The following is a 21,627-nucleotide window of genomic DNA, read 5'->3' as shown; positions in this document are numbered from 1 at the left end:
ACCTTAAACATTCACTCAAAAAATAAAAATTGATAAATAGCCAATGTACTTTTATAAAGCAGGTAATGCCAGAAATACGCATAAGATCAAGCAGGTTACAGTATATGAAGGGGGAAAAGAATCACCTTTTCCAATTCATAACCATTTACCAGAATTGGAAAAACAGAGAAAATGAGCATATTCTAAATTGCAGAAAGAAGAAAAGAGAGAACTGAGGGAACATCTAGGATAAGATGGAAACCAAAGTTATTCAATTAACAAACTGCTTTTAATACCAGAGAAAGGAAGCAAAAGAACCTAGTTCGAAAATTGCTGTCAGATGCAATTGCTGGAAATCTGAAACAAAAGAGTTATAAATACCCAGCATGTTAGACAGCATCTGCAGTGAAGAAGACTTGGTACAGCTAATAACACTATTGTCACACAGTACCAGAAACTCAAGTTTGATCCTGACCTTGGTTACTGTAGCATAGAGTTGCACTCTCCATCAGCAAGTAGGTTTCCTCCTGGTGCTCTGTACTGACTGTCCCAACATATTATTTTATCTTTTATTTCCCATTACATCAGCACCAGAAAAAAATTCTTACTGCCCAATCTTGATCTGCATTCCAACACAGATATTCCACTAGTCTCTCTAAAAATTAAAACACACTTATTTCCCCCTTTTCCATTTCTTATGAAACTAAATAACCTGAAACATTAACTGCTTCTCGTCCACAAATATTGCTTGACCAGCTGAATACTTTCATTTGATCCTTTTATTTTAGATTTCCAACTCCTGTAACTTTTGCTTTGAATACTTCTGCAAATATTGAATTGAAAAAAAAAACATTAAATTCAATATTTTAAAATTTCTAATGTAAAATTGTATGAATATACAGTACCTTAAAGAATTTGTACATCCCGGAACGGTTATTTTCATAGGTATCATAAAGCTTCCGAAGCACTGATGTTGCCATATTGATTGTTGCCAACACCTCCTCTATTTCTCCCTGCAATCCTTTCATTAGCACATCTGGGTTCAAAAAGGTACAGGTCTACAAAAATAAAATGTTAGGAACTGTGTATAAAAAAGACATTCTCTTATCTTTCCCAGAGTCTCCCAGGGAATTACATGTGTATGATGTGCTTCCAGCTGCAGCTCCTGGAAGATAGTGTTAGGGGTCTGGAGCAGCAGGTGGCTGGTCTTCGGCTCGTACAGCAGAGTGAGAAGATCATCGATCAGAGTTACAGGGAAGTAGTCACCCTTAGCTGCAGGAGGCAGGTAGCTGGGAGACTGTCAGGAGAAGGAATTGGAAAGTGAATAGGCAGAGCACCCCTGTGGCCATTCCCCTCAATAATAGGTATACTATTGTGAAGGCTGACCTCCCAAGGAAATGCCATGGAGACCAGGTTACAGTCACTGAGCATGGATCCATGATGCAGAAGGAAGAGAAAGAGAAGAGGGGAGCAGTAGTGATAGGGGACTCAATAGTCAGGGGAACAGATTCTGTGGACGTGAACAGGACACCCAGATGGTATGTTGCCTGTCCGGCACAAGGATCAGGGATGTCTTGGATTGTGTCCACAGTACTTTGAAGGGGGAGGGAGAACAGCTAGATGTCTTGGTACATATTGGTACCAATGACATAGGAAGTTAAAGCAAAATGGTTCTGAAAAGAGAGTTTAGAGAGCTAGGCAGAAAGCTAAGAACCAGGACCTCCAGGGTAGTGATTTCTAGATGGCTACCTGTGCCACGCACCAGTGAGGGTAGAAACAGAATGATTTGGCAGATAAAGGCATGGCTGAGAACTGGTGCGGGGGCAGGGTTTCAGGTTCTTGGATCATTGGGATTTCTTCTGGGGGAGGTATGACCTGTACAAAAGAGACAGGCTGCACCTGAACCAGAGGGGACCCAATATTCTTACAGGTAAGTTTGTTAGAGCTGTTGGGGAGGGTTTAAACTAATTAGGCAGTGGGATCAGAAATGGAGTGAAGGGACTCGGGATAGGGCAGAAGGCAAAAAAACAAAGATAGCATGCAGTTAGACTGTAAGGAAGGGTAGGCAGATGATAGGACAAAACTGCAGACAGCAGGGTGAGCAACAGTGCATTAGGGATACAGAATCAAAAAGGGCAGCAAATACAGTGCTCAAAAGTGTTATATCTCAATGCAAAGAGTATAGGAAATAAAGTGGATGATGTTGTTGCACTTTTATAGATTGTCAGGTATGATGTTGTGACCATCACAGAATCGTGGCTGAAAGATGGTTGCAGTTGGGAGCTGAATGTCCAAGGTTAGACATTGTATTGGAGGGATAGGAAGGTAGGAGAGGGGGTGGTGTGTCTTTGCTGGTAAAGAATGGCATCAAATCAATAGAAGGATGTGACATAAGACAGCAGATTGGCAATGGCTTGAATTTCTGGGAAAAATGAGGAAGGCGCAGTATAGAGGTATTCCAAAAGTAAAGAAATACTCAAATGGCAAAATAGTACGACCATGGAAAGCTAATGTAAAAGCAAAAGAGAAGGCATTCAACAAAACAAAAATTAACGAGTAGAGCTTGGGAAGCTCTTAAAAACCTAGAGAGCAACTAAAAGAATCATTAGGAAGGAAAAGATGAAATTTGAAAGCAAGGAGATGGCAGATGAACTAAATGAGTCTTTACTGTGAAAGACACTAGCAGTGTGCCAGGTGCTGAACAGTGTAAGGGAAGAGAAGTGAGTGCAGTTACTATTATAAGGGAGAAGGTGCTCAAAAAGCTGAAAGACCTAAAGGTACATAAGTTACCCGGACCAGATGAACTGTACTCTAGGGTTCTGAAAAAGGTAGTGGTAGAGATTGTGGAGGCATTAGCAATGATCTTTCAAGAATTATTAGGCCCTGGCATTGTTCCGGAGGATTGGAAAATTGCAAATGTCGCTCCACTCTTAAAGAAAGGAGCAGGGCAGCAGAAAGGAAATTATAGACCAGTTAGCCTGATCACAGTGGTTGGTAAGATGACTGAGTCCAGTTGTTAAGGATGAGATTATGGAGTACTTGGTGACAGGACAAGATAGGACAAAGTCAGCATGGTTTCCTTAAGGGAAAATCTTGCCTGATGAACCTGTTGGAATACTTTGAGGAGAGTACAAGTAGGATGGATAAAGGGGATGCAGTGGATGTTGTATATTTGGATTTTCAGAAGGCTTTTGACAAGGTGCCACACATGAGACTACTTACCAAGTTAAGTCGCCGTGGTATTACAGGAAAGTTACTGGCATGGTTAGAGCACTGGCTGATCGGTAGGAGGCAGTGAGTGGGAATAAAAGGATCCTTTTCTGGTTGGCTGCCAGTGACTAGAGGTGTTCCGCAGGGGTCAGTGTTGGGACGGCTTCTTTTTATGCTGTTTATCAGTGTTTTCAATGATGAATTAGATAGCTTTGTTGCCAAGTTTGCAGATGAGACGAAGATTGGTTGAGGGGCAGATAGTATTAGGAGAACAGGAAGGCTGCAGCAAGTATGTGTACAAAGTTGGAAAATTTATGGTCATGCACCTTGATAGAAGAAATAAATATGCAGAGGATTTTCTAAAATGGGAGAAAATCCAAAAAATCTGAGATGGAAAGGGACTTGGGAGTCCCTGTGCAGAACACCCTAAAGGTTAATTTGCAGGTTGAGTCAGTAGTAAGGCAATGTTAGCATTCATTTCGGGATGTGATGCTGAGGCTTTATAAGGCACTGGTGAACTTTCAACTTGAATATTGTGAACAGTTTTGGGCCCCTCATCTTAGAAAAGATGTGCTGACATTGGAGAGGGTTCAAAGGAGGTTAACAAGGATGATTCCGGGAATGAAAGGGTTATCATATGCGGAAAGTTTATATGCAGCCTGTACTCGCTAGAATTTAGAAGGATGAGGTGGAATCTCATTGAAGCCTTTCGAATGTTGAAAGGCCTAGCTAGAGTAGATCTGGAAAGGATGTTTCCCATGTTGGGCTAGTCTAGGACAAGAGGGCACAGCCTCATGATAGAAGGGTGTCCAATTAAAATAGAGATGTGGAAAAGTTTCTTTAGTGAGAGGGTGGTGAACTTGTGGAATTTGTTTCCACAGGCAGCTATGGAGGCCAGCTCATTGGGTGTATTTAAAGGGGTCCTTGATTGGCCACAACATCAAAGGTTACAGGGAGAAGGCCAGGGAGTGGGGCTGAGGACGAGGAAAAAAGGAGCAGCCATGATTTGAATGGTGGAGCAGATTCTATGGGCCAAATGGCCTAATTCTGCTCTTATGTCTTATGAGAAGCAGGAGCTCCAGGATAGTAATTTCTGGATTATTACCTGTGCCACATGCTAGTAAGGGTAGAAACAGGATGCTTTGGGAGATAAATGTGTGGCTGAGAAGCCGGTGTAGGGGGCAGAGCTTCAGGTTCTTGGATCACTCGGATTTCATCTGGGGGAAGAATGACCTGTACAAAAGGGAAGGGTTGCACCTGAACCCAAGGGAGACCAATATTCTCGTCGACAGGTTTTTGAAAGTGTTGGGGAAGGTTTAAACTAATTTGGCAGGGGGATGGACCCACGATAGGATGGATGGTTTAAAAAAAAAAGCAGAGATAGTGTGCAGCCAGACTTTCAGGAAGGGAAGGCAGATGATAGGACAATATTGCAGCCAGCAGGGTGAATATCAGTGTATTAAGGATGCAAGATCAAAAAGGGTAACAAATACAGGACAAAAAGTGTTATATTTCAATGCATGGAGTATAAGAAATAAGGTGAATGATCTTGTTGCACTATTACAGATTGGCCAGTATGATGTTGTGGCCATCACTGAATCGTGGCTGAAGGATGGTTGTAGTGGGAGCTGAATGCCCAAGGTAACACATTGTATCGGAGGGATAGGAAGGTAGGCAGAGGGGATGGCGTGACTCTGCTGGTAAACAATGACATCAAATCATTAGGGAGATGTGACAAAGGATCTACAGTTGTTGAATCATTGTGGGTTGAGTTAAGAAACTGCAAGGGTAAAAGGACCCCGATGGTAGTTATGTACAGGCCTCCCAACATAAGGTGGGATCTGGACCACAGAATACAACAGGAAATGGAAAAGGCATGTCAGAAGGGCAATGTTACGATAATCATGGGAGATTTTAACATGCAAGTCAATTGGGAAAATCAGGTTGGTAATAGATCTCAGGAGAGTGATTTTGTTGAATGCCTATGAGATGGCTCTTTAGAGTAGCTTGTCATTGAGCCTACTAGAGGATCAGCTATACTGGATTGGGTGTTATGTGATGAAGCAAAGGCAATTAGGGAACTTAAGGTAAAAGAGAGCCCTTAGGAGCCAGTGATCACAATATGATTGAGTTCAACTTGAAATTTGATAGGGAAAAAGTAAAGTCTGACAACGCAGTATTTCAATGGAGTAAAGAAAATTACAGTAGCATGAGAGAAGAGTTGGCCAAAGTAAACTGGAAGGAACTGCTGGCAGAGATGACAGTAGAGCAGCAATGGTGTGACCTTCTAGGAAAACTGAGGAAGGTGCAGGACACCTGTATTCAAAAGCAAAGAAATACTCAAATGGCAAAATTGTGCAACCATGGCTGACAAGGGACGTCAAAGCTTTTGTAAAAACAAGAGAGGGCATACAACAAAGCAAAAATTAGCGGGAAGATAGAGGATTGGGAAGCTTTTCAAAACCTACAGAGAGCAACTAAAAGAATCATTAGAAGGGAAAAGACGAAATTTGAAAGCAAGCTAGCACACAATATCAAAGTGGTTAGTAAAAGTACTTTCAAGTATGTAAAAAATAAAAGATGGATAAGGGTGAATATAGGACTGCTAGAAAATGAGGCTGAAGAAATAATATTGGGGTCAAGGAGATGACAGATGAACTAAATGAGTATTTTGCATCAGTCTTCACTGTGAAAGACACTAGCAGTGTGACAGATGTTGTAGTGTGTGAAGGAAGAGAAGTGAGTGCAGCTACTATTACAAGGGAGAAGGTAGTTAAAAAGCTGAAAGACCTAAAGATATATATCACCAGATCAAGTACACCCTAGGGTTCTGTAAAAGGTAGCGTTAGAGACTGTGGAGGCATTAGCAATGATCTTTCAATAATCATAGACTCTGGTATGGTGACAGAGGACTGGAAAATTGCAAATGTCACTCTAAGAAAGGAGAAAGGCATCAGAAAAGAAATTATAAACCAGTTAACCTGACATCAGTGGTTGGAAAGATGCTGGAATCAATTGTCAAGAATGAGGTTATGCAGTACTTGGTGACACAGGACAAGATAGGACAAAGTCAGCATGGTTTCCTTAAGGGAAAATCTTGCCTGATGAACCTGTTGGAATTCTTTGAGGAGATTATAATTAGGATAGATAATGGAGATGCAGTTGGTGATGTATATTTGGATTTTCAGAAGGTCTTTGACAAGGTGCCACACATAAGGCTGCTTACCAAGTTAGGAGCCCGTGGTATTACAGGAAAGTTACTAGCATGGTTAGAGCATTGGCTGATTGGTAAGAGTGAGAATAAAGGGATCTTTTTCTGATTGGCTGCCAGTGACTAGTGGTCTTTTCCAGAGGTTGGTGTTGGGATTGTTTTGTTTTATGCTGTATATCAATGACAAAATAGATGGCTTTGTTGCCAAGTTTGCAGATGATACAAAGATTAGTGGAGGGGCATGTAGTATGGAGGAAACAGGTAGGCTGCAGAACATAGAACATAGAAATCTACAGCACATTACAGGCCCTCCAGCCCACAATGTTGTGCCAACCATGTAACCTGCTCTAGAAACTGCCTAGAATTTCCCTACTGCATATTTCTGTATTTTTGTAAGTTCCATGCACCTACCTAAGAATTTCTTAAAAGACCCTATTGTATCTGCCTCTACCACCATCACTGGCAGTGCATTCCATGCATCCACCACTCCCTGTGTGAAAAACTTACCTCTGATATCCCCCTTGTCCCTACTTCCAAGCAACTTAAAACTATGCCCCCTCACGTTAACTATTTAAGCTCTGGGGAAAAAGCCTCTGGCTACCAACACGATCAATGCTTCTTATCATCTTATACACCTCTCATCTTCTGTCGCCCCAAGGATAAATGGCCAAGTTCACTCAACCTATTCTCACAAGTCATGCTCTCCAATCCAGGCAACATCTTGTAAATCTCCTCTGCACTCTCTCTATAGTATCTACATCCTTCCTGCACTGAATGCAGTACTCCAAGTGGAATCTAACTAACGTCTTATATAGCTGAAACATCACCTTGCGGCTCTTGAACTCAATCGCATGGTTGATGATGTCCAACGCACCATATGCCTTCTTAACAACAGTGTCAACCTGAGCAGCAGCTTTGAGTGTTCTATGGACACGAACCTCAAGATCTCGCTGATCCTCCACACTGCCAAGAGTTTTACCATTAATATTATATTCTGGCTTCAAATTTGACCTACTGAAATTAACTACACACTTAGGAGAATGGGCAAGAAAGCGGCAAATGAAATACAATGTTGAAAAATGCATGGTTATGCACTTTGGTAGTAGAAATAAATGTGCAGACTATTTTCTAAACGGGGAGAAAATCCAAAAATCTTTATTGTCTAAAAGTTTCTATCCACTCGAATAAAGAGCTTGCCATAGAGTTTTAGAGTAAAACAGCTCAACCTACCCATGCCCACCTAAGCTAGTCTTACCTACCTATATTTGGGCCATATCCTTCTGAACCTTTTCTATCTATGTACTTATTCAAATATATTTTAAATGCTGCCATTGAATCTGCTTCTATTTCTTTCTCTGACAGCTCATTTCATACACACACCCCCTCCTTGTGAAGAAGTTGCCCCTCAGATCTCTTTTCAAACTTTCACACTATACCTGTGCCTTCTAGTGTTTGATTCCCTTTTTCTGGAAAAAAGACTGAGCATGTTCACCCCATCTACGCTCACCACCCTCCCCCCATGATTTTTTATTCAGGCTCATGAGTCCTGATAACATTCTTGTAAACCTAAAAACATTGTCTAAAAACCGAGGAAAAGATCTTCAAGGTAAATCAAGGAACAGCAGTGGAATAAGGGACAAGGAATAGGGGATTGGAATCATTCACATTGGTGTAATAAAATTTGAATAAGAAAAATACAAGCAAATTTACTTAAGTATGTCTCACTATAAGATGTTTGTATTTCTACTGTGTTGAATGATAAGCTTCATACTGTTAAAAAAAACTCCATACCATATCAATGAAGAGGTTGAAAATCTCTTGTAAGATAACTATGATCCTGGCAGGGGTGTTGTAATATTTAGAATTGGCCCACACTAAACAAACAGTATGCATTATAATATCGACATAAGGAGACACCTGTAACGAAAGTAAAAAAGTATAGTAAAGTATAAGTAAAAAAAGTGTCATTGATATATTCACAATAAAATCCTATTGCTCTAACAATGAACATGAATATTATTTCTGTGTTCACTCAAGTTCCATTGTCTAATTCAGATTGTGTTGTAAACTAAGAATTGCAAAGCAGACATTCATATACATAATTAAACACTTCGCACAATGAATAGGCAGCATACATTTATTGATGAGACTGGAATTTGGTAAACTAAATTCAAGTACAACATTAAGTAGATGACGCAAGGTGTTTCAGCAAGTCAAATTTCTGCAATTTTTACTCAGGCATAAGCTATAAAGTAACCTCAGGAAACTTTATAAACAAGAGACTGAAGATTCAACTGGTAGCCAATTAAATACCTGACATACTCCCGATAACAGTCTTTTTAAACTCAAATCCTTTCCACCACAAAAAGAACATACACAAAATTATATATCATTTCCCTTGATGTTAACCCATCCGTTGTTTAAATATTTATTATGTTTTTTGATTCTGGGAAGAGACCATCTGTACATTAAACATATAGTTCCATTTGTTCTTAGTCTGCAAGGCAGAGGGGTCAACTGTGGTTACTTTGAGCAGAAGAGTGATAATCAGAGATTTAAAGAAGATGGGGCAGCACCTAAGAAATGGAAACCACCATTATGGGAGCTAGGAAGAAATAATAGGTAGTCAATAATTTTATGGAAAAAGCATCACAATGAATTCCATGGATATGAGAGGATATACTGTAAATGAGAAATTAGGAAAATGGAGAAAAACACAACTTAGATTGAGACGGGGGGTAAAATTAGAAACTTAGCTGATGCTTTAGGGGAAGGAAAGGAAGCAGCAGAGAAAGGTCATTATTTTGGTAGCAAAACAGAACTTGAGCTCCTCACATATGCAGCGCATGAAGAGGTGGGGTGACCATAAGTTACCTTTGCATTACTGAATGATCCTTGATCCTTGAATACCAAGTAGTTTTAACAGATGAGAAAAGAGCCTGTTATTATTTTATGTACTGTCACTACACTAGGCACAAATTAATTGTCCATTATATATCTGTTCAAGTGTGTGATCTCTGAATTTAAGGGAGCTATGCAGTGAAAGCAGCCAAGTTGAAAGAGGTTAGTCATTATAATGGGGTGCAGAGCCTTAAAGATAGAGGCAAAGTTTTGAAAACAAATTGGTAGTTATAGAATTGCTATGTGAAATGAGTGAAAGATGTAAAAGCTGAGGATTTTGAAGTGCAAATATCAGCAAACTATAATTTATTTTCTAAGGGAGGACACTGAAGGAAATATGAACAGGGAAAGGGGAGTCAAGCAAGAGAGAAATAAATAAGTCACCAATGGTGGCTTCTTTGTGACTGTGACAATGAGGTTAGCAAGGCCATGAAAGGTGGCAAATTTCAAGGGATGACCATGAAATTAGATTAAGAGGTTTACTCAGAGGAGTAAACAAGGGGAGTATAGAACTCAGAGTATAAATTTAACTGAGTTGGCACCTGAATTCTCATCTGTCTCCTCTCTTGCAACACTAGTGCTGAATCTTGCCTCTGTTGACTAGGCAACCAAAACTACAAGTTAGCTCATTTGATGTGTGCAATTTCTCAAAGAGTACAAGTCGCTTTTCTTTCTTATCTTCTAAATATGACCACATAGCACATTTCAGATCAGAACATTGCTAGTTCTCAGTTTTCTTACCTCTTCATAATCTGTTTGCATTACGTCATCTACTAAAGACTTCAAAGGTATCAGATGCAAAACAATATCATTAGCCTCTTCTAGGCCTACGTTTGATAAAGACAATACACAAGTCACAGAAATGAAAGGTAAGCAGTTATCAATTGTAAACTCAAATTTCATCAAATGGTCACATAGCACTGAGAGTGTAGCAGATACACAAGTGCTTTCATTCAAGGCAAAGTAGCCAGATAATTCAGTCACATACAAGACCAGTGCAGGGCTCATGAAAAAAAATTGGCAAGACTGAAGCTGGAGCCAGAAGATCACTAACAAGAAAGCCCTGCAAGGATGGAGCAAAGCCATTGTCCATTACATGGTGGAATATGGGAAGGATCTACTACTTGGGATCAGTAGTAAGTGGGGATTTCTTTGATCATTAGTGAGAGGAACTGACAATTCAGTCAAGGAACTGCAATACTCAGTAAAATGGAAGAGGACCATAGATTACAATAACCTTTCGGATGGGAATTAGTTAAAATGGGAAATGAGTAATAACATTTAGGAAATGGTAATGTTTTAACGGATATCAAATGTTTTGAGAGGTGATTTGGGAGATTGATGATTAAGAGGGTGAAGGTTAATTAAGGGTCTTAGGCATGAAGGATGGAAGCAGAGAAGAAGTGTTGATGCAAGCTTGAGAGCTCTACAGACAACCCATGCACCTATTTCACATGTGCTATTAGAGAAGGTAGCCAGTCAGTGGTGTAGTGGCATCAGCATCGGACTTCAAAGCAAGTAGTCCTGGGTTTGAATCCAGTCGGCTCCTTACATGCTTTCCATCCGTGCTGGGTTGAGCGTCGCGCTAACAATTTGCCCTTGTAAAAAAAACAGATAAATGCTAAGGAAACAGCAAAAACAATTGCTGCCTGATGCACAAAAAGGAAGAAGAAGAACAACAACATTGGAGAAGGTTGGTCCTGATGGAGAAAAGGTGTTTTTTTTCAGAACAATATTTCATTCACAATGAGATTTCTTTTCATTCACTATATTATGCACTATTACACTCACTTATGGGAATAGGTGTGATCAGTGGGGAGATAGATAGCTAATTTAAATTACTGTTGTCAAGTCCCAATGCCAATTTGGCAGCTGGGAGCTGTTCAGAGAGGTCCTCTGTAAGTTGCACAAAACAGCCTTCATAGGTGTGCCAGAAGCCTGCTTCTGCCTGAGTGGATAGTGCATGACATTCCTATTCCAATGAAAATGCAGATATGTATTGTGTAACATTAGTGTTGGATTAGACTGCTTAATTGTTACTTTCTTTGCAGTTTAACAATTAATTGCCTGCTTATATTTTATATATTGTAACTATCTATTCATAGATGGGGAATGTTATAAAACATTGACTCTGACAAAGGAACACATTTCACTGGGAGTGTTTGTCAGAAATTGTCAGGAATGGTCTTTTCATTGCCCACACCACTCAGAGTCATCAGGACAAGTCAAACCAATGAATGGAATCATCAGGAAGGTTACCGTGGCCTACAGCTCTTCCTGTAGTCTCATGTGGCTTTAGAGTGACCCCAAACAAGAAGACCAAATTAATTCCATTCAAGGTGGTAGCAGGGCATCCTATGTCCCTACAGGGACCCCTCTACCTCAGAGAGGCGGATATACACAATATAGCAGACAGTGTTTATTATTCACCAACACAGCAGTAAAAGTAGACAGCAAGTGGTTACACACCTGCCAATGCAAGTGAGCTAAGCTAGTGCCCAAAGAGAACAACACGCAATGTGGTGAATGTGCTTGTAGCCTCTGACCAAGTGCCCACACTGCTGGGCTACAGCGAGCAAGTCGCTAACCAGCCAGAAGACGTCAATCAGCGCTGACAACTATTGGATATTTTGAAGCTTATTCAAATATCAGTTGTTGTCACATACAGTATACAACATAAGACCACAAGACCCATCGAATCTGCTTCACCATTCAATCATGGCTGATCCTTTTTCTTTCTCCTCCTCAATTCCGGTTCCCGGCCTTCTCCCCATAACCTTTGATGCCATGTCCAATCAAGAACCTATCAATCTCAACAAAGAACATACAGCACAGGAACAGACACATTGGCCCACACCACAATCCTGTCTTCTACTTACACAATCACCAGATACCTCACCTTCATGTGTCTATCTTAATGTCTCTTAAAAGTTTCTAATATTTCTGCTTCTACCACCACCCCAGGCAGAACATTCTGCGCATCCACCACTCTCTGTGTAAAAAAATTGCCCCTTGTATCTCCTCTAAAATTACCCCCCTCACCTTAAATGCATTCCCTCTGGTATTAGACATTTCAATCCTTGGAAAAATATATTTATACAATATATAAAAATCTATTGTATCTGTACCACTCATAATCTTATAAATCTCTGTCTGATCTCCCCTCAACCTCTGCCGCTCCAAAAAAAAACAACTCAAGTTTGTCCAACCTCCTGTTATAGAACAGGCCATCTAATCCAGGCAACATCCTGGTAAACCTCTTCTGCACCTTCGACATCCTTCCTATAATGGCACAACCAGAACTGTATGCAATATTTCAGATGCAGCCTACTAGAATTTTATAAAGCTGTAACGTAACTTCCTAACCTTTGAACTCAATGCCTCAATTAATAAAGAGAAGCATGCCATATACTTTCTTAACCACCCTAACAACCTGTGTAGTCACTTTCAGGGAGCTATGAACTTGGACCTCAAGATCCCTCTTCTCATCAACACTGTTAAGGATCTTTCCCTTAACAATGTACTGTCGCTTCACATTTGACCTGCCAAGGTACAACACTTCACACTTGGTTGGGTTAAACTCCATTTGTCATTTCTCCACCCATATCTGCAACTGAGCTATATCCTGTTGTATACTTTGCCAGTCTTTTACGCTATCCACAATACCACTAATCTTCGTATCATCTGAAAACTTACTATCCAACTCATCTACATTTTCATCCAGATCATTTATATACATCACAAACAGGTCCAGCACAGATCCCTGTGGAACACTATTAATGACAAACCTCCAGCTAGAATAAGTCCCTTTGACCACTACCCTCTATCTTCTATGGGCAAGCCAATTCTGAATTCATTATGGATCCCATGCATCTCAATCTTCTGATGAGCCTCCCATGAGAGACCTTTTCAAATGCCTTACTAAACTCCATGTGAACAATATCCACAGCTCAACCTTCATTAATCATCCTCATCACCTCATCAGAAAAATCAATCAAGCTAGTAAGACATGACTTGTCCCACACAAAGCCATGCTGGTTCTCCCTAATTAGGCTGTGGTTTTCCAAATGAATCCATAAGAATTCACTCCAATAAAGTCCCTACTACTGATGTGGGACTCTTCGGTCTATTTTTTCCAGAATTATCCTCCATTCCCTTCTTGAATAATGGAACAATATTAGCTACTCATCAGTCTTCCAGGACTTTGCCTGGGGCTAGAGAGGACACAAAGATATTGGTCAAGGGACAGCATTCTCTTCTCTTGCCTCTCTGAATAACCTGGGATAGATCCCATCAGGCCCTGGGGACTTATCCACCTTAAGGCTCTTTAAGAGACACAACATTACCTCCTCTATTACCTCAAAATGCCATAGCATGTCAATACAGTCAACATTGATCTCCTTCTCCTCTACTGGCAAATACTGATGTAAAGTACTGATTAAGGACGTTACCTACATCATCTGCATCCAAGCAAATGTTTCCCCTCTTTATCCTTGAGTGGGCCTACACTCTCCCTAGTTATCCTCTTGTTCCTGATCTTTGTATAGAATGCCTTGGGATTCTGTTTAATCCCACTTGCCAAGGACTTTAAATGGCACCTCCTGGCTTTCCAAATTCCCTTTTGAGTACTCTTCTGGCTTCCTTATAATCCTCAAGGGCCCTGTTTGATTCTATCTTCCTAAGCTTTACATAATTTTTCTTTTTCTTCTTGACTGAATTCATCACCTCTATCGACATCCAAGGATCTCTTACTTTGCACCCTTGTCGTTCCTTCTAACAGGAACGTACCTGCCCTGTAATCTGTGCAGCTGGTCTTTGAATATCCTCCGCATGTCAGATATGGACTTGCTCAAAGCTAGCTTCTGCTTAATGTTTTCATAATTTGCTCTGCTCCCCTTTAATATTCTCTTGCAAGATCCATACTTATCCTTATACATAGTTATCTTAAAACTTAAGGAGTTGTGGTCAATGTTATCTAACAGTTCACCACTGAAAAGTCAGTTACCTGGCCAGGCTCACTATCAAACACCAGATCAAGCACAGCCTCTCCTCTTGTTGAGCCATCTACTTATTGATTTAAGAAACCCTCCTGGATGCACCTAACAAACTTTACCCTATCTAAACTTCTTGTACTCAGAAGGTCCTAGTTTATATTAAGGAAGCTGAAGTCTCCCATGACATTAACTGTACTGTTTTTACACCTTTCCTTAATCTGCCTGCGTATCTGTTCCTCGATGTCCTGGTGGCTACTGGAGAGGGGTCTATAGTCCCATCCCATCAGTGATTGCTCTCCTGTTTTTGTGCTCTTTCCATACAGACTCAGTGGACAAACCCTCCATTATGACCCGAGTGCAGCTGTGATATTGTTCCTGATAGTAGTGCAAATCCCTCATCTCTTTAACCTTTTTTCTAAAATACTGAAGCCCCGGAACATTAAGCACCCATTCCTGACAGTCTCTCAATCAAGTCTCAGTAATGGCCACAACATCATAGTTCTATGTACCGATCTAAAATGCTATTTATGAAGGGGTGATAAATTATCTCAAAGTCATGAGGACATGACTAATTTTGGTGGGGGAGAGTGTAACACCCTGGAAGGGATTTCACTACTAACATAATGGTCTTTCTGTAAAAGCAGTGTTTGGGTTATGGTTAGAGTTAACAGGTGCTATTGAATGTGAGTCATCCAATAAGGAGAGCAGGTGTTTTTTGTGTGACTGACACCGGTATGAACTGGGGTCTTTGTTCGGTGGGCGATGAAGACAGAAGACGCTGGAGAAACCCAGTCATAGGATTTAACCTGGTGGGGGACCATGATTAGATGGAGCAAGGTGTGGAGGTCTACTGAGAATCGGTGAATATGACTTTTGGAAGAGCTGAGTTCCAACCTGTACACATTTGACTGTTTAATTATAATGGGCCCATTTTGTTTTTATCTTTCTCTACTATCCATTTAGTTAACATTCATAAATATGTTCCAGGACCATGCCAAAATCAAGTGATTCATGACTAATATATCTGTTATCTCTGCAGCAGCCTCTCTCAGGGCTCTGGGATGTAGTCCATCTGGCCCAGGTAACTTACCCACCTTAAGGCCTTTGAGTTTGCCTAGCACTTTTTCCTTTGTAATAGCAATGGCACTCTCTCCTGCTTCCTGACACTCACAGACCTCTGACACACTGCTAGTGTCTTCCACAGTGTAGACTGATGCAAAGTTTCCATTAAGTTCATTTGCCATGTCTTTGTCCTCCATTACTACCTCACCAGCATCATTTTCCAGTTGTTCAATATCAACTCTCACCTCCCTTCTACTCTTTATATAACTGAAAAACCTTTACATTATTGGTTAATCTGCCTTCATATTTCATCTTTTCTCTTCTTATAAGCTTTTTTAGTTGCCTTTTGTTGGATTTTAAAAGCTTCCCAATCATCCAATTTCCCACTCACTTTTGCTACCTTATATGCCCTTTACATATTTGGCTTTTATGCAGTTCTAAACTTCCTTTGCCAGTCATGGTTGTCTACCCCTGCCATTTGTGAACTTTTTCTGTGGGACATATCTATCCTGCACCTTATGAACTATTCCCAGAAATTTCAGCCACGCCTGTTCTGCTGTCATCCCCGCCAGTATTCTCATGCAATCCACCTGGACAAACTCCTCTCTCATGCCTCTGTAATTCCCTTTATTCCATTGTGATACTGATACATCTGACTTATGCTCCTCCCTCTCAAATTGCAGTATGAATTCAATTGTATTATGATCACTCTCCTAAGTGTACCTTTACATTAAGCTTTCTAATAAGATCTGGGTTATTACACAACACCCAATCTAAGATGGCCTTTCCCCAAGTAGGCTCAAGCACAAGCTGCTCTAACAAGCCATCTCATAGGCATTCAACAAATTCCCTCTCATGCGATCCAACACCAACCTCATTTTCCCAATCCCCTTGCATATTGAAATCCCCAGTTATAATTGTGTCATTACCCTTATTACATGCCTTTTCTAGCTCCCTTTGCAAACTTAACCCCACATCTTGGCTACTATTTGGAAGCCTATATATGATTCCCTGTTATTTTCTTTACTATTTAACAATTAAACAATTGTTATTTTCTTAAAAACACAAAATGCTGACAGAACTCAGCAGGCCAGACAGCATCTATGGGAGGAGGTACTGACGACGTTTCGGGCTGAAACCCTTCATCAGGAGTGAAGTAACATGGGATGGTCGAGGGGGGATAAGAAGTGGGGGGAGGGATAAAGTAGAGAGCTAGGAAGTGATAGGCTGGAGGGAAATGGGCTGGGGGAAGGTGGAGAATTATGGGAAATAAAAGAGAAAGAAAGGTATGGCTGGGGGGAGATTATAGTGAGGGGGGAAAAAAGAGAGAGAAAGAGAACCAGACTAAAATAATAGATAGGGATAGGGGTAGTCAGGGGTATCAACAGAGGTCTGTGAGTTGGATGTTCATGCCGGCAGGTAGGAGGCTACCTAGGCGGGAGATAAGGTATTGCTCCATTGACCTGCGTGTGGCCTCATTTTGACGGTAGAGGAGGCCATGGACAGACATGTCAGAGTGGGAGTGGTCTGTGGAATTCCATCGACCTGCGTGTTGCCTGCTTGTATTTTATATAACTACCTATATACATGTAACTGTTTAGTACATTTCCTAATGGTCGAAGTATGTATATGCAATTGTTCAGTATGTCCCCTAGTGGTTACAGTTCCTTGCATGATTCTGAAAGCTTCTCTTGGTATCGAACTATTTGAACAAGGAAGGGCTGTCTGATTGGTTAATTCGTATCTACAAATTTGAATGGAATGTTCTTATCTATGGTATAAAAAGAGCTGAACATATTGTCCCACCAACTGTGGTTTTTTTCTTTGTTCTTAGATACTAGGCTTTTGCAACTCTATATTTTCAATTCTCTTTGTTTAGCACTTAAGAAACAAGTTTTATGCCTTTCTTGACTTCTGAAGGAACCTTGGATCAAGATCATCAGAATCCAACATTAGATAGCAGTGAACACATCCACAGTGTGCATTGATTCAGATAGAACTTAGGAACAAAAATCTATGTATTCAAGTAACAAGTCCCTAACTTTTATTTGAACATTTTATTTTCCTTAGAAATTAGATTGCACAGCAGGCAGACTTTTAGCCTCAGAAGCACATAAAATCTTACAAATATAATACATTATAAAGACACCATTGTATTATCAAAAGATTTTAGTTCTTCTGCTATTAGACTTGACACAAAACAGTTATACATTACAAGTACCTTCTCTGATGTCATCATAAAGGTTTTTTAGGGCTGGCCAGTAACTGCTCCTCGACTTTTCCAGAACTTCAGAAATTTTGCGTACCTTTGATGTCCACAACTGAAATACAGTAATACAGATAAAGGCTCAATGCTTTGGAATATCATTTATATTTCAGATACTACGTGCAATACACAATTTCTTTTAGGATCCAGATATGACAATATTCAAGTTATTAATAAATCATTGAACATTTGTCTTCAAAAAAATCACAGATTTGCCTAAGTCCTGGGCCATTCTTGGATTTTCTATCAAGACACCTTAATTTTACCCTTATATTCTCTGCATTTTCTATCATCCCTGATACGTTTGTCCATTATTCTTGCCCTGCTCATCTCACTTATCAATAAACTTCAAGACCTTAGCCTCAATACCTCCTTGTGGAATTGGATCCTTGATTTCCTCACAGTCTCCAGTCAGTTGATTGCCAACAGCATCTCTTCCATGGTCTCCATGTGCTTAGCCCCCTTCTCTACTCACTTCACACATACGACTGTGTGGCTAAACACAGCTCCAATGTCATATTTAAGTTTGCTGATGACACCACTGTTGTAGTCCTAATCAAAAATGGTGATGAATCGCCATATAGGAGGGAGACTGAAAATCTGGTTGAGTGGTTCCATAACAATAAGCTCTTACTCAATGTCAGCAACACCTAGGAGCTGATTATTGACTTCAGGAGGAAGAAACCTGAGGTCCATGAGCCAGTCCTCATCGGAGGATCAAAGGTGGAAGATATGTCCTGGGCCCAGCGCATAAGTGCAAGAAGAGACGGCAGTGCCTCTACTTCTTCAGGAGTTCTTGAAGATTCAACATGACATCTAAAACTCTGACAAACTTCTATAGATGTGTAGTGAAGAGTACTGTATATTGACCGTCTGCATCACAGCCTGGTATGGAAATACTAATGCCCTCAAATGGAAAATCCTACAAAAGTTAGTGGATATCCTCAGTATATCACAGATAAAGCCCTCCCCACCACTGAACACATCCAAAGCTTTATTGCAGGAAAGCAACATCCATCATCAAAGACTTCCACCACCAAAGACATGCTCTCTTCTAACTGCTGCCATCATGAAGAAGGTACTGGAGCCTCAAGACTCACACCACAGGTTCAGGAATAGTTATCACCACTCAGCCATCAGACTCTTGAACCAAAGGGGATAACCACTCAACTTCACTTCATCATTGAAATGTTCCCACAACCTATGAACTCACTTACAAAGATTTCCCACATTTTTGATCTTTATTGTTCATTTATTCATTATTATTTCCTTCTTTTTTCAGACTGGTTGAATACCCAAGCTGGTGTGGTCTTTTATTGATTCTATCATGGTTATTATTCTATTATGGATTTATTGAGTGTGCCCACAATAAAATTAATCTCAGGTTTATATGTGGTGACATATATGACCTTTGATAATAAATTTCCTTGGAACTTTGAACCACAAATGCTAATTCATAACATGTGATCAACCTTGTCTCTAACTCCTTTCAGGTCTCCATGTAGGCAGTTAAACTGAGCAAGAATTGAGAAGTTGCTGGACTGCCTACTAATTTTCAGTTTTAAATTTGTATATCACTATCCAGGCTGACCATTTCCTGCGATTCTGTATTTGAATGGATTTTACAGTAAGATTTAGTTAAACTGCAATGCTCAGAACAGTATCAGACTAACAGAATTTCTGGACCATTGGATGTTCTCTAATACGTTATACAGTAGAATGATAAACTTAAATAAAGAGACTGCAAGAATCAGAGCCCTGGTGAATAGAACACAAGAACTGGGGCCCCAATGGGTGGGAAGGGAGCACAGGAACAGGAGCTTCAGTGAGTTACAAAGAAGTGCAGAAACCAGTACATAGCAAGTTGGAACGGAAGACAGAAACTGGTGTCCTGGCTATTTGAAAGGGAACATGGAAAAATCATGAGGCAGTTGGGATTATGGGATATGGGACCACAGTAATTCAGAATGGAGCAGTTGCCAGGATGAGTACAGCTTTAAAGCACTCAAGAAACTCAACACCATACAAGGTACAATAGCCCAGGTGATAGGCACCCCATGCATACTCTTTCACTCACTCAATACCAATGCAATTTTAACCATCTGTAGGATGTTCTGTTGCAGCTCAGTAAGACTCCTTGGACAGCACTTTCCATACCCATGACCTCTGCCAGCTAGAAAGACAAAGGCAGCAAAAGCATGGAGCACCAACACTTGGAAGTTGCCCTCCAAACACACACCATCCTAACTGAGAAAGATATTGCCATTCCAACACTGTCACTGAGCCACAATCCTAAAACTCTCTCTCCTTTACAACATTGAGGATATCTCTACACCTCAGGGACTGCAACGATTCAAGAAGAATGTTTGCCGCCATCTCTCAAGGGCAACTGATGGGAGATGGGAAGCTAAATGCTATTTCAGGATGCAAAATTCACATCTCTTGAATGACTTGAATAATCAATCCTCGCCCTGTGCCTGCTGACCTAAGATGGTTCCCAGTCAAAGCTATCCCTTACTTACAAAATACTCATTGTGTTATGGTGCAGCACATACTTAAGAAAGCAATAGATGAACTTTTGAGATGCAAAAGAGTAAAAATATAGAAAATAGAAGCAGGAGAAGCCTTTTCAGCTCCTAAAACCTGCACCACATTCAAGACAATAATAGCAATATTTTAACTTTCTCCCCATATTCCTTGATCCTTCTAGCCCAACAAACAATGACTAACTACTTCTTGAATATACTTAATGATTTAGCTTCAATTGCTTTTAACAGTACAGACTCCCATGAATTTATCACACTTCTAGGAGAAGAAATTTCTTTCAATCTCAGTATTAAATGGTTTACCACTTGTGGTAATATGGTATTGAGCTAGAAGACCAACAATAATCAAATGAATAATATAGGCTCCTCTCTTTCCTGTCTCCGTGATCCCTTAACAGCTTTATAATCTTCCCACACCTTCTCTGCAATTTAAATTTGGCCTGTTTTATTTCTCTCCCAGTTCTAATGTAGGGTGTTTGACCTGAAATGTGAAATATTGCTTCTCTTTCCACAGTTGCTGTCTGACCTGCTATTTAAACACCTGCATTTCTTGCCTTTCTGTCATTCCAAAGTTTCATCCTTTATAATCTTGGCCTTAGCTAGCAAGATGCACAAACCTGGAATGCCCTCCTTAAACTGTTCTCCCACTCTTTCCTCCTTTGAGAAACTCCTTAAACTTTAGCTCTTAGACCTAGCTTTTGATCATCTGCTCTAATCTATCCAGTTGTAGAATACACCTTCTGGTGCTACTTGGACACGTCTAGGTAGCACCAGAAGGTGCTCTAATCTATCCACAATTTGTTTAATAACACTTTTGCAGAACATATTGGAGTATTTTGCTAAATTATAGGGTAAAATAAATACATTGTTGTATTTATGTATTTCTTATTACTGACTGAAATTTGAAGTTCAACAATGCTGAACCCTTTATTTGGTCAAATTATTAAATGTTTCTGGCAGGATAACAAATGGTGATTGATTGTGTAAATACTTTTAATCATGTGCAGCATCCTGGATTTCAGCATGTTCTGTAAATTTGTGTCCTATAAAACTTGAGTTTTCTGTATAACCTAAATATCTTATTTCAAATACATAACAATAATGAGCACCTGTTCATTGAGGCAATTTAGATCCTTTAGCCGCAAGTCCCAGAAATCAATCTCTTCTCTAGGTAGAGGGTTTAAGCCATCCAACAAAGATTGTGCTGAATCCTTGGTTAAAACATCTTTCACTTGATGCATCCAATCAATGACTACTGATTCAATAGCATGTAAAACGGCACTATCCACTTCAACAGGTGAGCTTGAATTTAGAAACACCAGGAAGAAATAGATCAATTGCAACTAGGCAATTTCAATAAACATCTGCATGACTTTGTAATATACAGTAAATCTCCAATTTTATATGAATTACACCCAACTTATTTGCAATGTAATGAAGCCACAATAGGCCAACAAT

At 40.1% G+C, this 21,627-nt stretch overlaps 1 protein-coding gene across 1 annotated transcript in view; it reads right to left on the bottom strand.

The window, feature by feature from the left end:
• Positions 1 to 21,627, bottom strand: part of LOC140714860 (dynein axonemal heavy chain 17-like) — a 249,147-nt gene that overhangs the window by 221,893 nt on the left and 5,627 nt on the right. Inside the window, exons 3-7 of the mRNA XM_073026542.1 lie at positions 21,279 to 21,471; positions 17,579 to 17,678; positions 10,043 to 10,128; positions 8,192 to 8,317; positions 885 to 1,037 (exon numbers count right to left, since the gene is read on the bottom strand). Of these exons, the coding sequence (XP_072882643.1) occupies positions 885 to 1,037; positions 8,192 to 8,317; positions 10,043 to 10,128; positions 17,579 to 17,678; positions 21,279 to 21,471 (658 nt within the window). The remainder of the gene's footprint in view (positions 1 to 884; positions 1,038 to 8,191; positions 8,318 to 10,042; positions 10,129 to 17,578; positions 17,679 to 21,278; positions 21,472 to 21,627) is intronic.

Source organism: Hemitrygon akajei, chromosome 22, assembly GCF_048418815.1.
Source record: "Hemitrygon akajei chromosome 22, sHemAka1.3, whole genome shotgun sequence".
In the NCBI taxonomy this organism is placed as follows: Eukaryota; Metazoa; Chordata; class Chondrichthyes; order Myliobatiformes; family Dasyatidae; genus Hemitrygon; species Hemitrygon akajei.
The sequence above is the reverse complement of the archived record's forward strand: the minus strand, read 5'-3'. Positions and strand labels throughout refer to the sequence as shown.